This window comes from Drepanopeziza brunnea, assembly GCF_022702325.1.
Source record: "Drepanopeziza brunnea f. sp. 'multigermtubi' strain 214-2 chromosome Unknown ctg15, whole genome shotgun sequence".
Taxonomy (NCBI): Eukaryota; Fungi; Ascomycota; class Leotiomycetes; order Helotiales; family Drepanopezizaceae; genus Drepanopeziza; species Drepanopeziza brunnea.
This window is the reverse complement of record NW_027094078.1, coordinates 1099858-1116033: the sequence shown is the minus strand read 5'-3', so window position 1 is coordinate 1116033 and position 16176 is coordinate 1099858. Positions and strand designations below refer to the sequence as shown.

Below are 16176 nucleotides of genomic sequence, written 5' to 3'. Positions count from 1 at the left end.
GGGTCAGCCACAGCCTCAGCCACAGCTTTAGCCACAGTCAGCTCCACTCAGCCACAGACAGCCACATCCACAGCCACAGTTAGCCGAGAGTGATGTACGTCATCGGTATCTAATCATAACGCCAATTCATGGCATGACCCACCTGTTGTTCTTTCATTTCCCACCGGCGACACGGATCGCGAGACTGGGAATAGCTTCATCTTTCACGCAGCCGCGACGGTAGACCCGATTGATGAACACATTTCACATGTCCGTCTACTTTTACCCAATGATTCAATTGCCGCCAGCCTTTGCTTCTATCGCGTACCATTGCTATACATCTCACAATAAAACTAACCATCATTAATATCAAGCAATATCACAGCAACATGGCTTCCCAACCCCAATATGCCTCCCTCCCTCTCCCTCCAGGAATCACGCAATCCTACCTCCCTTCCCACGACCTGACCTACCACCTCCTCTCCGCCGGCAAGCCATCCCAACCACTCAGTAAGTCGATCATCCAAATCCAACCCCCAACTCTGAATTACACTCCCACATACTACATACAATAAATCATACACTAAAATCCATCTCCTAGTCCTTCTCCTCCACGGCTTCCCCGAGCTCGCCTTCTCGTGGCGCAAAATCATGCCTGCCCTGGCCGCAGAAGGCTACCACGTCGTGGCCTACGACCAACGTGGCTATGGCCGCACGACAGGCTGGGACACCCGTCCCTTCTCCTCTGTCGACCTCAACACCTTCACATTCACGCGTCTAGTCCGCGACGCCCTGATCTTCGTCTCCGCCCTCGGGTACCGAGACGTAGCCTGTGTGATCGGCCATGATTTCGGGGCCGTGGCCGCAAGCATGTGTGCGTTGATGCGCCCAGATGTGTTCAAATCGTAAACCTCCCTGCGTTTCCCTCTCCTGGGATATCGTTGTTTTCGTTGTCGTTGTCGTTGTCGTTGTATTTGAATTGATTCACGTCTGGCAGGTTGCAGGCGATAGTAACTTTGAGAGGATGGCTGATGTACGGCTCTGATACAGAGTAATAACCATGTCCCATCCCTTCAAAGGGCCCCCCTCTCTCCCCTTCAACACCGTTTCCAACCCCTTGGGCACAGATCCAAATACAGGCACTTCCGAGGGCAAGCCCGATATCCACCAAGCCCTCGCACAACTCCCCGAACCGCGCAAGCACTACAAATGGTACTACTCAACTCCGCTCGCCGCCTCTGAAATGAACACCCCCCAAAGCACCCTCCACGCTTTCCTACGCGGCTACTTCCATCTTAAATCCGCCGACTGGGCCCGCAACACCCCATCTCCCATGCAAGCCTGGGAAGCAAGCGAGCTATCCAAACTCCCATACTACTACATCATGCCCCTCGACGCCGGCATGCGCCAGTCCGTCCACCTCGCCATGCAGGGCTCTGATCCCGCCGAAGTCCAGCGACTGGGTGCGCGGTGGCTGGACGACGCTGAGCTCGCCGTGTACGCGGACGAATGGAGCCGCAACGGCTTCCAGGGCGGATTGAACTGGTACCGCGTTGCCACGGACCCGGTTCATATGGTGGACGTCGAGCTCTTCGCCGGCCGGACCATTGATGTCCCGGCGCTGTTTGTGAGTGGGAGGCAGGATTGGGGCATGTATCAGGAGCCGGGGGTGGTGGAGCGGTTAAGCGAGACGTGCACGCGAAGTAGGGGGGTGGCGGTTGTGGAGGGGGCAGGACACTGGGTGCAGCAGGAGCAGCCTGAAAAGGTTGTTGAACTGGTTTTGAAATTTCTAAAGGATGTCGAGCTTGATAAGATATCTCACTGAATAGCTACCCTCAAGAATCAATTCAATATAACCGTCAAATGGTATGCAGAGAAAGGAAGAAAGACGCATCACCCCGCACATTGTATCCCGCCGAAACTCGACTCATGAGCTGGACACCTACGTACCGCGCCTTCCAGTCAAGTCCAGTCAAGAATTCCTATCTACGGTACCTACATACGCATGGCTTTCTTTCGTACCCATACAGTACTGTCCGGGGCTTACTCACTCACATCCGTGTTTTAATTTTTTAACACCACGTCCTTCCTTGAGTGCCTTGTTTTTTTTTAAGTTTCAAAGCAAGCATACCCTAGGTAAGGTAGGTAGGTACTTTTATCGGCATAGATCTACCTAGGTACCTACTACGATCCTGTACATATATACGGAATATGTACATACGAAGTCCATTTATCAGTTTGATCCGGGCATAGGGAGGTAGGTAGGTGGGTAGGTAGGGACGCCCTATATCTAGATTTCATTTCGAGATATAGACAAGTTACGAATGGCTGAGCTGGGTTAAGCAAGCCGTTAGTGAGATCTTGATTGTATTGCTTTTTTTTTTTTAGGGATGTGCTTTATTTGGGTAAATCAGGGGTTGGATGGATGGATGGATGGATATAAACTTCGATATTGTAGATGAGGTGAAGTGGTGGCTGGCTGGCTGGCTGTGAACTGGCTGACAGACCGACTCGGCAATCCGGTCGATGGCACATCCGGCGCGGCACAGATGTGGGTGTGGTTCCCGGATGTTGATGTTCCCTCGCACTGATCCTACACGTGACCGCGTATGCTGCGCGTCCAGGCCAAGGCGTACAGGGATGGGCGTTAAGGGTGGTACCGTACCGTCTGCCTAGGTACGCACAGCACAAGGGATGAGACTGATCTCCTGAAATTGGAACGGGAAATTTTGTCATACTATCAATAGCTAGCTAAGCTTAAAACAAACTCGGATCGACTCGGTGTGCGTGGATCGGTCAAGAGGCGCCGCACGCTTATTTATTTATAGCCGCCGTAAGTGGCAGATACGGTTGCCTAAATTTAGTAAGATGAATATGAGGCATAGAATCGGGCAGTCAAAGGAGAGATCCGGTATAAGAAGAGATAGGTCTTTTATCGCATCGCCTTCCTGACTTTTGCCTTCGTTACCATCCCTTTCCTCACCATCACCTTCTCTATGATCATCTTCCGTCCCACCTCTCTCTTTTGCAGGCTTAATTTTTTTTTTCCTCAGCTCGCATGACCGAAGAACTCATGAGCCTTTAACCCTTTTTCGGTCTCTCCAAAATGATATTATTACCGCACTCTATTTGGTCGATCTTGCTAGCCTTAAGCTTTCTCTTCAATAGAGCTTGTGGAGAAAGAGAGGTTATCGCTTATCGGACTGTTTCCGAGGTACGTTTCGCTTGATCTACCGGTATACACAATCTAAGCTTATATTAATTACGGGGGTTGCAGGAAGAAGCCGCGTATATCAATCGCCATAATAAGCCTTACAGAGATAAAAAACACGACAGATTCTCTCGCTGGAATCAATTAGCAAGTGGATTCTATACGAGTAAGTGGATTTCCATGCACGGGTCGGGTACGGCTCGTGACTTGTTACGCGGGGTTTAATCATCCTAATAGCAAACGAACCTGCTGGCTGGCGGGGTTACACCGGCGACGAGTATTGTGTCATCAAAGCGGACAGTGACAAGTTTGAAAGTGCGCGCAAAGTATGGATCCCAAAAACCACTGGGGATGAGGCATCGCCAACGCTATTGTGGAGCGGAAACGAGGAGCGGATTCTGGATTACATCAGGTCGCTCGGCGTGCCAGAGCCGGAGAATGCATTGCGCTTTTCACATATTTCGCTTCACCCGGGGAAGCTGCAGATGGTTATTCCAACTGACATGATCAACAACGACGACCTGGATCTCTGGGCTGAGTGCTGGAAATCACCGAAGGATCTATTGAATCACGCGAGCGAGACCGTGGACTGGTCGCGGTGGGCTATTGCGGGACATCCTGGACCGGGCGAAGCGCTCGGATCGAGCAAAACCGTCCCGGTCAATTGGAAGCCGTCGATTTGGGAACCTGGAGCGAGCGCAGGAGCTTTTGCAAAGAGCAAAACCCTGCGGATGAGTTTGAAACCGTCGACTTCTCGGAACAAGGGGAAGGCCAGCGTGGCTGCAGCGCGTGTAGGAGCTCTTGCAAAGAGCCAGACCCTTCGGATAGGTTGGAGCCCGTCGATTTGGAAAGCGTCGGCTTCTGTCAAGAAAAAGGGGAAGGCCAGCGATCTTGAGATGAGCGACGGAGATCCTGGAACGAGCGCGAGAGCTTATAGAAAGAGCAAAACGCTGCGGATGAGTTGGAAACCGTCGGTCCCTGACAGGAAAAAGGGGAAGGCCAGCGATCCTGGAACGAGCCGAGGAGATCCTGGAACGAGAGGAGGAGCTCTTGGAAAGAGCAAAACCTTTCGGATCAGTTGGAGACCGTTGACTTGGAAACCGTCGGTTTCTGGCAAGAAAAAGGGGAAGGCCAGCGATCCTGGAACGAGCGGAGGAGTTCTTGCAAAGAGCCAAACCCTTGGGATGAGTTGGAAACCGTCGACTTCGAAATCGTTGATTTCTGTCAAAAAGGAGAAGGCGCCGAAACGGCATCGGTGGTGGTCGAAATGGTGGCGATTGACCCCTTGGGCATGACCAGCAGCGAAGAGTCGGAGGAAATGAGAGTTGAGAAGGGATGGAAAGAGATTGGTGGGTCAAAGGTTATTAATAAGCGAGGAAGCTAAGTAGGATCGAAAGTGAAAACTAACCCCCACCCTTTTTGGACGTATTTACTCTCGTCTTTTAGGTTCCTCGCTTACTCGTCGGATGCCTGAGTATAACTGAAAAAATTTGCCGACGTGCCTCAGCAAGTCGGGACCAGCAACTGGATTACCGGTTTGATCACTATTGGTTTTGGGAGGTGTATATATGTCAGGATGGTCGTGAATATGTCAGATTGAGCCCCCAACTACTGCATCACCACCAACTGGCAAAATCACGACATTCCAGGCCCGAGTCTCACCATCTGCTAATGATGCCTCTGGCCTCCAAAATCTCGCCCATCGCCGCCTACCGCTTTCCCTCGGGTTGGACCCTTGAGATGCGGATTCGCAATTCGCGGCCTTTACTTTGAGATGCCACGGACGGGATTTCTCATTGAATTTTACCCTTATCCTCTTTGCGGTACCGGTGTACTGTGTGATTTGGGCTTGATGCCGGGGTTTTAAAATAAAGACGAACGAGACTTGCCTGTGAATCAAAAAAAGGGGAAGCTGATAATAAATAATATGAATCCTGTTTCTTTGAATCCGTCTCAGCTCTGATGATCAATCGAAGCTGTCCAGAAACCATAGCTAAACACCTCAAGAGCTCAGGGGCCGGAGAGCAGAACCTCGAGTCCGAAATGGCGAATCCCAAATCGAACTCGGCCCTGGATGAGAAAGTCAATCTCGAAGTTCCGCAACAGAACAGCAGCGCCCACTCTCGGTCGTCCGGAGAAGCTTTCGCGAAGTCGACGGGTATCAATGAGAAAGCCCTGGTTCGAAAACTGGACCTGAAGCTGCTCCCACCGTTGACCCTGCTGCATTCACTATCCTTCTTGGATCGCGGTAACAGTAAATACATATCCATTGTTCCACCGGCTTCACGGAGAAATTCTTCCCCCCGACCATCATCAAGCAGCTCGGCTACAACCTCCGCCGAAGCCCAGCTCCTCTCCGTGCCGCTCTATGCCGCGGCCTTCGTCCTCACCATCACCACCGCCGTGCTGAGCGAGAAGACGCGCCGGCGCTCCCCCTTCACCATTGGCTCCGCGACCCTCGCCATCGTCGGCTACATCACCCTGCTCACGGCCCCCATCAACAAACCCGGCGTCTCCTACGCAGACACCATCCTGGCCGCGGCGGGCATCTACCCATCGACCGCCATCGTGCTGTCCTGGGCCGCGGCCAACGTGTCCGGACACAGCAAGCGAGCCACGGCCACGGCCATGACGATCACCATCGCCAATCTCGGCGCCGTGCTGGGCACGCAGCTGTATCGACCGAATACCAGCCCGAGGCGGTACCTGGGCCACGGCTTCGCGTTGGGCTTACCTGGTCGGCAACCTCGTGGTCACCGGACTGTGCTCTGGGCACTCTTGACGAGGGAGAACCGGCACCAAGTGGCGAGGCAGCAGGCTCGGGAGGGTGTGATTACGAGTGACGAGGACGTGAGGTGGTTGTTCCAGACATGGATGTTTGGAGATTGCTTATCAGGGATTCTGGAGATCATGGAGTGCAAGCAGGCTGGGGTGCGGAGAGCAGAAGAAAAAGAAGAAGCGTTTGAGGAAGACAAAAAAAAAAAAAAAAAAAAAAAGAGAGAGAGAGAGAGAGACGCTCGCGGCTCGCACCTTGAAGGGTTTAAAAAGGTTAGCCAAGTATACTTAATAGTCAGTGCACTGACTTTGTAACCTGCGGGCTCTCGGTAACAGCCAGGACAAGCAAGTGTCCCATTTCACGTATTCCTAATTGGAAAAAGCTATATGTTATAATATTAGTTGCATTTAATAACAGTTGTATATATAAAAATCCGATAATCAAATAAAGCTCGATTACTATACGTCGTGCATCTATTTTTTTTTAATATTATTATTCGTTGCGTTATTGATTTATTCGAGTGGCAAATCGCTTCAATTCTAGCTGTTAGATATTCGATGTTCCGAAGCTCATAATCGATAAGCTGCAAGCTTGCTACGAGTTTTTATTATCAAAAAGCTAATCTCATTATCGCTTGTTGCGATGTAAAGTTATTCACGATATGAACCGTGATTTCCGATGATTTTTTTAATGATTTTCAACTCGATCGATTTTGCATACTATTTGAGATGGGACACTTGCATGCCCTGACTGTGACCGAGAGCCCGCAGGTTACAAAGTCAGTGAGTGAGTGCACCGACTATTACTACCCAACATTATTTTTCCCCAAGTCAGCAAATATTCCAGAGAACACACTCCTTGTGTGGATTTCCAGCCCACCTCGTGTCCACACATTTCATAGACCGCATCCACCCACCCACCCTATCTACCCTCCGCCCTAGATCCATCCCCCTTCCACTCTCCCGATCCCTCATCCCCTATCCCTCTCAAGCAGCAGCTCTAGAACCTAGCTCCAAGTCCAAAGAGCCCATCTATCCAGTTCCGAGTCGTATATATATATATATATATATATACATATGTACTTTGCCTCTCGCCTTTATCATCCGAGTCAGCATACCGGGTCCGTCACCGCAACCCTCCTATTGCACACACACACACACACACACACACCAGCTAGCTCACTCACAAACACCAGTACCGCACCGCTTCTTCCTCCACAGATCCAAAACAACAACATCGCCAATAAAGATCAAGCGAGAATTGGAAAGAGAGAGGGGAGGTAAGGAAAGGTAGGTAGGTAGGTACTTGTGAGAAAGACCTACCTACCTACCTACCCATCTATCTTATTATGAATAGTCAGCCATCACGGCCAAAAAAAAAACAAAAAAACAAAAAAAACAAAAAAACAAAAAAACAAAAAAACAAATTCTTTATGCTTGCTGTATGTATGTTTGCCAATGTAAATATACATACATATATATATCCATATCTATATTATATAATATAATACATATCACGTCATATACTGAATTCCGCCCACTCACTCCCTCCCCAGACGACCAGGAAGAAAGAAAGAGAGGTCTTTCTTTCCACGTTCCTCCTTCCTCTCGACCGGACACGACGTGCTCACCTGGGAAAGTATCCGGAGAGTATCAAACTCCCGTATGCATGGAGATAGATCATTTGGAAGTTCTTGGAAGTTCTTGGAAGTTGTAAAGTGTTGTTGTTGTTGTTGTTGTTGTTGTTGTTGTTGGGCTAGAAAGCTTCGGCAGTAAGCTTGGGGGCAGGAGCTCGGTTCAAGGGTGTTGTGGGATGGGGGCTTGTTGCGCCCGACTTCGATCACAGCAGCCAGCTATACGGAGGCGAGATGCTGTTGAAGCCGGCCAGCTTGAAAGACGGAGGGCAAGACAGCGAGCGGTTACACCCCTTCACACACACACAAACACCCAAGACCGATCGATACCATTCACATTAATGCAACCAATACAGTATACAAAATATGCACCAGTCATTCCAGCCTTCCCTAGCCCAGGCAGGAGGCTCAATACACAAACGCCACCGACCAATATGGTATCTATCATAAACAAACAAGCCTCCCTTCCCCCATCCCAATCAACATAACCCTCATGCTCATTTCCATTAATCACCTCGCCCGTCTCTACAAAAAACCCTTGCTCAAACTCAGCTGCCTCGAAACACTACTCTTCCGCTGCGGCACATCGATCATCTCCTCGCCTGAGCTGCCCCAAACCGCACCACTTCCCCGTCTCGAAGCACCCCCGACCCCATTCAGCACCTTCAATCCAGCCCCCTTCAACCCCTCCAACTCCCTCTCCAGTCGCAAGGCCTTCTCCCGTTCCTCGTTCAGCGCGCGCTCTGCCCGGCGTGCAGCAAGCTGCCCATCACTTTCCGAGCTCTGCAGTTCATCGATAGTTTTGAGCAATTTCTCAATCTTATCCCTCGATCGCGCAATGTCGTCTTGCATGCCCAAATTAGCTTTCTCTTTGCGTTCAATCTGCAGCTGGAGGTCTTTGACTGTGCGGTCAACATTGCGCACTGAGCGTTGGTTCTTGTTGCGTTCCGTTTCTTGGGCCTCGAGTTGGGCCTCCAGCTATTCAGAGTTAGTGAGTGATACGCAGGCTAGGTGATTTGAGGAGGGGGAGAAGGTAGCGAACCTCTTGAACACGACCATGAAGAAATCTGACATCTTGGCTGGAGCTCGAATACCCCTTCGTCTCCAAGTCCACAAGTCGCACCTGCAGTTCCTTGAGCGATTTCTCCAGCGCAGCTTTCTCCGCATGAAGTTGTGCAGTAGTTTCGCGCTCGGCCACAATGTCCTTTTGCATTTCGGAACACAGAGCATCAGCTCGTCGCATTTTACCAATAGCTGCTGCTGCTATATCCTCCTGCTGGGCAAGGTTCGATTTCAAATCCAGAAGTTCGCGGTCCAGACTTGCTGCGTTGCGCAAAGAAGGGCTGTCGCCGCGAGCGAGGTCATCGAGACCGGCCTTTGCTTCCAGCAGTCGAGCCTCCAGACCGCGCTTCTCTCGTTGCAGCATGTCACGCTCTGCACCCACGTTGTCCATGGTGGTTCTCAAGGTGCGGAGTTGGGACATTAGGTTGACAACCTTATCCTGAGCGTCGGTATGGGCTTTGATGGCCTCATCTCTGGAAGCAGAAAGATCTGAAAGTGTTGATTCGAGGCGAGCCTTCTCCTTGGACCAGGTAGAGCTGTTCAGAACTTCGTCATCCCATTTGGAACGGAGTTCCTCAAGCTCTTCTCGGAGTCTGGTGTTCTCGCTCTGTTTGAAAAGCTTTTCTTCCCGCGCGATGTCCAGCTCGTTAGTCAGGGTTGCAAATTCGGCCTGGTACTTTTTCCGAGTCTGTTCCATGCTTGTCTCCTTGTCTTCTAGATCCATAGCCCTCTGGCTGCGGTAATCTTCCAGCTCATGCTGCAAGCGTTTGCGAGCTTGCAAGGCAGCCTCAAGATCGACAGAGAGGTCCTCGAGTCGCTCTTCGTAGCTTTGATTTTGTCGTTGGAGGTCTTCTATGGTGGCGTCCATTTGCTTGCGCTCGGACATGATCTCCGCACAGGTTTCCTCAGCCTCTTTACCTTGAGCTTTCGCAAATTGCTCAGCTCTGGTAGCCTTCATCACCGCAATCTCGGCTTGCTCCAACTTGCTGAAATACTCATCGGCGCGGCTCTTGTACAGAGCGAGGCTTGAAGTAACATCAACTAGCTTCGATGACTCCGCATCAAGTCGGATCTGGAGATCAGCGTATTCTTGCAGCAGCTGAGCTCGATCTGCTGCATCCTGTTCCCTTTGTTGTGTTGTTTCTTCGAGGTCCGACTTGGCGTCTCTAAGCTCCACCTCGAGAGTTGCACGAGTACGCTTGAGATCTTCAAAATGCTTCTTGACATCACTTAGCTCTGCAACTGTGCCGGTGTGAATGTGCAATAATGATCGGCGGGAGTCTTCCTGACAGTTGATAAGATCGAACAGTTCCTCGTGAGATTTGGCTTGTACGTCACGAAGAGAAAGATCTCCGGTCTGGATGCTCTTTTCGAGGGCGGATACCTTCTTTGCAGAGTCGTCAAGCATATCGTGGAGTCTGTTGTTGGCCTGCTCCAGTTTCTGGACCCGGCGAATCGACGGGCTGTCATCGGGCCATAGTTCCCTCGCAGGGTTTCCTCGCTCGAGCTGGCTCTGAAGGTGTCGGTTTTGCATTTGACTCATTTGGAGCTGTGTCTGTAGCTCTTCGAGGTCAGCCTTAAGATCCATACGATTATTGAAACTTAGGATGTCCGCGGTTCGATCAGAACGGCCAGAGTCTTGCAGGTCGGCGTTGTTACTTGGGAATCGGCGCGTGGGGGTGGAGACATTCGAGCGTGGTCTTGCATTAAGCTTATTCCGGAGATGGTTAGGTGATGGGTTGAAGGCACCTTGGTTCAGACTGATCTCCTCCAGTTTGGGTCTGGTAGGAGAATTTCGCTCCGGAGACTCGCCAAACTCGTCTTCAAACCTCTTACGCAACTCAACAACCCGTGCCTCTGCATTAGCCCGGCCGGCTGCCTGGACTCGAAGATCCTGGTACAGTTCCTCGACCTTCTGGACGAGAGCTGGCACCGGATTTGGAGTCTTTGCCGCACTCTTTTCACTGCCGCCATCGAGTTGAGGCACGGGGTGCGTCATTTCTGGGTCAAGCTTCTTGAGCAACTGGAGCACATCCTGGTCGCGACTTTCCACCATAACTTTGAGTTGACGATTAGAATCTCTCGATTGGCTGTGAAGATGTCTTTCGGATTCGAGATTTCGAATTGCCTCGGCAAGTTGACTGTTCGTTGTAGAAGATGACTTTTCAGCATTGCGCGTCGTCTTGTGCTCTCGAGCAACTTCGTGGGCACGGTCTTCCAAATCCAACTCAAGCTTCTCGTTCCGTTTCCGAAGCTTCGCCATGTCGTCCTGAAGAGCCTCCATTTGCTTGGCCAGGATCCGGTTGGCTTCCTCAGCCTTCACCTTGTCCCGCTGCAAGGATCGAACCTCGCCCTGGCTCTTCTGATGGACTACCGAGTTTGAACGAGAAATCTCAAGACTCTTTTGTTGGATCTTAGTCAACAATGCTTTGTTATCTCGTTCCGATGCAATCAGTCGGCTCTTCGCTGCGTTGAGCTCTCGTTGCAGACGGTCCTTTTCCTGATCAACCTGGAGACCAAATTTTCCAGAATCAATGATCGTCTTCTCCAACTCATTGACTCGCTTTCCCAACTCTGCGCACTGCTCCTCGTAGAATTTTGCTCGGCTTTGCTCCTCGTCTAGATCTTTGCGTAGACTGGCTTCTCGTTCGCGAGCTACTCGCAGGGCACTTCGATCGTTGTTAAGTTCGGCCTGCATTCTTGCCTCTTCAGCAGCAGCTTTAGCTTCCCTCAATCTCCGAATCTCATTTCGAGCCTCGTTGCGCTCTTTCTCGGCCGTGACTCTGGCCTCCATCGCTCGTCTGAGCGTGTCTTGTTGTACGTAGAGTTCCTTCTCGATGGTGATCTTTGCTTCGTTGACCTCGTGGTATTTATCGTTGAGCTCTTTGTACTTGTGTTCCGCAAGGAGTTGGACATCGTCTCGTGATTGTTGCTCTTTGCTGAGATCCCTCTGGACATCATCCAGCTGCTTTTTGAGGTCCGAAATCTGACCTTCGAGCATTATGCGATTTTGACCTGCCTGTGCGTCTTCATTCAGACGTGCGTCGAGAAGCTTCTTGGTATCCGCAACTTCCTTTTCTAGATTGGCCTTCTGCGACTTCATAGCAAACATCTCGGCTTGAACTTCTCGGAGTCGATTGACCACATTCTCCTTCTCTGTTACCATTGCTGCTTTCTGGTCTTCGAAGGTCTGCCGCTCACTCTCATACTTGTGGTTGTCTGCTCGGAGAACCGCAAGCTCGCTTTCCTTCCGACGGACAAGGTCTTCGTATCCTGTCGAGGTGGCGGTCAATTCGGAAAGTTGTTGCTTGACACGACGGTTCTCGTTCAGCAGATCCTGCTCTCTATGACGAGTCGCTTGTAAGTCTTTGGTGGTATTCGCGAATTTGACATCGAGGTCGTGATCCACCTTGAGGAGTTTGCCCTCCAAATCTGAAATCTTCCTCTCTTTCAAGCTTAGTTGACTCTGCATCATATTGACCTCCTTTGTCAAGCGAGACTCTTCTGCGCTCCGCTGAGATTGCAGGCTGGAGAGTTCTTGTAGCTCGCCGTTGATGTGTTCTATCTTCTCGGCCAGTTCCTTCTTTTCAGCCTCCAGCTTGAAAATGATTTGACCTGCTTGCTCCGACTGCGTTCGCCATTCGTTCCTCTCCTGCTCTGCTTTTTTATGGTTCTTCAGGATGACATCAATCTGGCCCTCGAGCTGGATGTTTTCTTGCTCGGCATCCTCAAGGCCTTGCTTGGCAATGTCCAGGGCATCTTCGAGCTCGCTTTCTTTCAGCTGAAGTCTCCTCATGACCTCTTGATCGTCCAGTGCTGTGGCTCTCTCGCCGTCCAGGGTGCGTTGCATTGCTTGTAATTCAAACTGGGCCTTGCGCCGTTCTTCTTCGAGATGCTTACGGTCGACATGCTCTTGTTCCATCTGCTGCTGTAACCTTTTTATCTCTTCCTCCTTTTTCTTGACCTCGCTTGATGTGCGGCTGGCACCCAGGAGTGGTTTCATCCTTACCAGCAATCGCCACCAAGGATTCTCACATAGATCTAAGTAGACCTGGAAGTTTTTTTGAATGATGCGAGTTGCCTCCGCTCGGTAGAGCCTCTTATTCGCGATGCGTCGCTGCGTGAAGCCTCTCGCAACGGATTGAAATCGCTTGACAATCTCTCCTATCACCGCTTCCCGTTGTTGCTCGAGGTCAGCCAGAACGCCGGCTCTGAAAAAAACCTTGGTAATTCCAACTCGGAAGAAGGATTTATCCAACGCGAGCTTTTCAAGCATTGTGGTCGCTATAGTCCGCCCGTCTAGATAGCCCCTGGGCATATCTCGGCAGAGTACTTCGTACCGCGATCTGAACTCGGAAAAGGGAATGCGGTTAGGGAATCCCGTTCTAGCAATTCTGATACCCTCTAGAACACCGTTGCATCGGAGTTGGTCTAAGACAAGTGGGGCACTCAGCTGCTTCGAACGCTTCTTGTGATTGGGGATGATACACCTAACGAAGTGGGGATGCGTGGAATGGAGCTGGGCCATCAGAGTGGAAAGTTGCTCTTTATGTCTTTGCGCCACCGTTCGAAACAGCCCTTTTTTGACACGGCTCCGCGGAGCCGTTAAGTCACCATCGGTATCAGCACAGTCAGCGAACAGCGAAGCTACATGTTTATCCGTCGATGCAGCGAGGAGCCTCGTGATGTTGTCGTTTAACGGGTCCTTGTTCTTCTCAAGCCAGCCTTCCGTCGAGTATTCAACCTCAGCGGCATAGTGAGTAAGCATGAAACCTTGCCCAAGTCGTGAAGGACGGTATTTGAGCGTCTTTTTGTCCCAGAGAGAGTGCAGCTTTTCCGTGAAAGATTTGTCTGTGGCTTTTGGCATCACACAGTCCTCATCCAAGCATGAAAAGATACCGATAGGATTCGGTAATTCGATAAGGTCGATTGTGGGTTGCAGGTCGTGCCCGAAATCAATGAATTTCCATTCGATCTTCTCTCGAGCGTACTCTTCCTGTTCCAAGACGAACATGTGGTGGTTAAAGAATTGTTGGAGCTTTTCGTTCGTGTAGTTGATGCATAGTTGCTCGAAGCTATTCTCCTCGAAAATTTCAAACCCTGCAATGTCGAGCACGCCGATGAAATGTGAATCGTCCAGTCCCATACCAGTCCGGTCCAGCTGCCTATTGATCTGAGTTACCAGGTCGCCAAAGCTACGCTCATAGATACCCTTAGACAAAGCATCTATACCAAATCTGACTTGCTCCGGTGTTTGCACTTTCTCGACCCATTCCCGACCGGCTTTGACTCGAGGATGGAGCAGTGCTTGAAGAAAAGGTTCGGTTGGTATACCAAGAAGTTTGCAGACCTTGTTGGCATGCACCTTAGCATCGGTAGCCAGGCGCGCTTGATCCGCCGCTCTGCTTTCCTTCACCACGGTGATGTTGCCCAGATGGAGAACAGCAGCTATAGTTCTGAGGATTGAGAGCTGCCCCTCCATTGAGAATCCCATTATCGCAAATGCTTCCACCAAGGAGCTCCATTCGTCTTGGTCCGAAACACCGGTGATTATGTCATGCCCATCTCGTGTGTAAGCGAAATCCTCCACGTCCAGGCCGTCCAGCATGAATTCTTGCTTGATTCTTCGGTCTGCGCCTTTCAAGAGTTGATAGAATACGTGATAATTGCGCTCATGGGCGTTTAGCCGCACCACACGAGACTTTTCTAGCAGGTACCAGTCGATGAAAGCTCCAGCGATAGTTCCAGACCTTGTGAATTCGATTCGGATAAACTTCCCAAACCGGGATGAGTTGTTGTTTCGGACCGTTTGGGCGTTACCGAATGCCTCGAGAATTGGATTGGCTCGAAGGATTTGTTGCGACAGATTGGAATGCTGTGCCTTGTTCTTGATGGGCGATTCCGAGTGCGCGACCGCAGCAAGATACTGAATGACTTTCTTGGTGTTCTCAGTCTTTCCGGCGCCAGATTCTCCAGTGACCAGAATGCTCTGGTTCTCGCCCTCGTCCACCAAATTACGGAAAGCCTCGTCGGCCATGGCGTAAATGTGCGGCTTCGTTTCCTCCCTGGACCGCCCCTTGTACATGTTGATGTACTCGTTGGTATATATGGGTAACGAACAGTACGGGTTGATTGCAACCAGGAACAAGCCGGAGTAGGTGTAGATTAAATCCGCTTGGTACCGCATGTGCAGATTGTGAACAACGGACGCCTCGTTTAGATGTGTGAGTTCGGCCATATCATCTGCCTTGTCGAACCTTGCCGGATTGACCTTGTCGACGCTATCTGCGTGAACTTCTCGTTGCTGCTCGTTTGTCAGCACCACGCAACTCTTACGCCGGAAGTCAACATACGCTCCCATCATCGCACTGGACGAGAATATGGTTCCCGACCAGCTCATCCACAATCCAGCCTTTCACAAATGCATTTTGGGGGTCCTTCAGCCAGACATATCTCTTCCCGGAGAAATCATTCTCTCCTTCGATGCCCTTGACTATCTCTGGCCCACGTTGCATCTCCTCCGATTGTATGAACGATGGGGCGAATGTATTAGAAGAGGAAGAGAGGTGCTTCGAGTTTGACCGATTCCGAATCATGACATCGTAGTTGGGAGAGACAACTCCTGCCAGCGAGGAGTACGATCGATTGTGCCCAACGGGGCTCGTCGTTCCTGAAGTCGGCGTGGACGCCAACAAGGACTTGGGCCTGCCATTTGGGACCGTTGGGCCAGGAGATGCCGAGCCTGATCTCGAGAATGGGTTACCGCGCTTCTGCGGCGCATTCGACACCATGGCTACGAAGTCAGGGCGCCCAAATCAGCATAAGTTCGGAAGTTTGGAGAGAAAAACAAGAGCGATCCCGGACGCGCATTGAGTGAGTGCAGCGGCAGATCTGGCCAGGTCCGAGCCCGGGTCCTTCAAGGGAGAATTTGGAGAAGAAGAAAGGAATTAGGAGAGCAAATCCAGATTGCGCGGGAAAATGGATAATGGCGAATGCGATGGTGGTGCAGATGGTGGTGCAGATGGTGGTGGTGCAGAAGGTTTGTTGTTTTGGTAAGTGGTAAGTAAACACGCTGCAGAGCAACGAGAATGGGGCCGGTAGAGGATCCGATGCCAAGACCCCAAGTCAGATTGAAGACTGGTAATAATCGAACCCCTGGTCGGAAGACAAGTCAGGCAGCATTGCTCTTTTTGTGATTTTTCTTTCACACGCGATTAATCAACAACACTACAACTAAGTTTAGTACTAAGACGTATGATATACTCGCTAGTGCTACTGTCTTTAGTAAATCTCATCCTTAAATTACAACGAGTATAATTGCTGCTAAATTCGTCGTCTTTCTTCGTTGATATCCCGCGAGTTTCCAAGGCCGAAAGTCATAAATCACAAAAGAGGGCTCAAACAAGCATTATCGTGTCTACAAAGCGTAGACTTACGTAATTATATATAATCTTTGATATATATCGGCTACTAAGTAATAGAATCCAGTATATGTTGTTGTTATTGTTGTTGTTG

At 50.6% G+C, this 16176-nt stretch overlaps 4 protein-coding genes across 4 annotated transcripts; 3 read left to right on the top strand and 1 right to left on the bottom strand.

Moving 5' to 3' along the window:
• Nucleotides 1-368: 368 nt before the first annotated feature.
• On the top strand, nt 369-1804 carry L3040_008222 (uncharacterized protein; the record flags this gene model as incomplete). The annotated part of the gene is made up of 3 exons (XM_066153938.1): nt 369-489; nt 581-884; nt 1030-1804. The coding sequence occupies 3 exons, from the start codon at nt 369-371 to the stop codon at nt 1802-1804; spliced, it is 1200 nt and encodes a 399-aa protein (XP_066010486.1).
• Nucleotides 1805-3085: 1281 nt separating this feature from the next.
• L3040_008221 (uncharacterized protein) lies at nt 3086-4485 on the top strand (the record flags this gene model as incomplete). Its single annotated transcript, XM_007295474.1, has 3 exons — nt 3086-3193; nt 3257-3356; nt 3428-4485. 3 exons carry the CDS (start codon nt 3086-3088, stop codon nt 4483-4485), a joined length of 1266 nt encoding a protein of 421 aa, XP_007295536.1.
• A 748-nt stretch (nt 4486-5233) lies between these two features.
• On the top strand, nt 5234-6338 carry L3040_008220 (uncharacterized protein; the record flags this gene model as incomplete). The annotated part of the gene is made up of 2 exons (XM_007295475.2): nt 5234-6040; nt 6306-6338. 2 exons carry the CDS (start codon nt 5234-5236, stop codon nt 6336-6338), a joined length of 840 nt encoding a protein of 279 aa, XP_007295537.2.
• A 1786-nt stretch (nt 6339-8124) lies between these two features.
• Nucleotides 8125-15452, bottom strand: L3040_008219 (uncharacterized protein; the record flags this gene model as incomplete). The annotated part of the gene is made up of 3 exons (XM_007295476.2): nt 8125-8577; nt 8642-14965; nt 15015-15452. The coding sequence occupies 3 exons, from the start codon at nt 15450-15452 to the stop codon at nt 8125-8127; spliced, it is 7215 nt and encodes a 2404-aa protein (XP_007295538.2).
• Between the last annotated feature and the right edge of the window lie 724 nt (nt 15453-16176).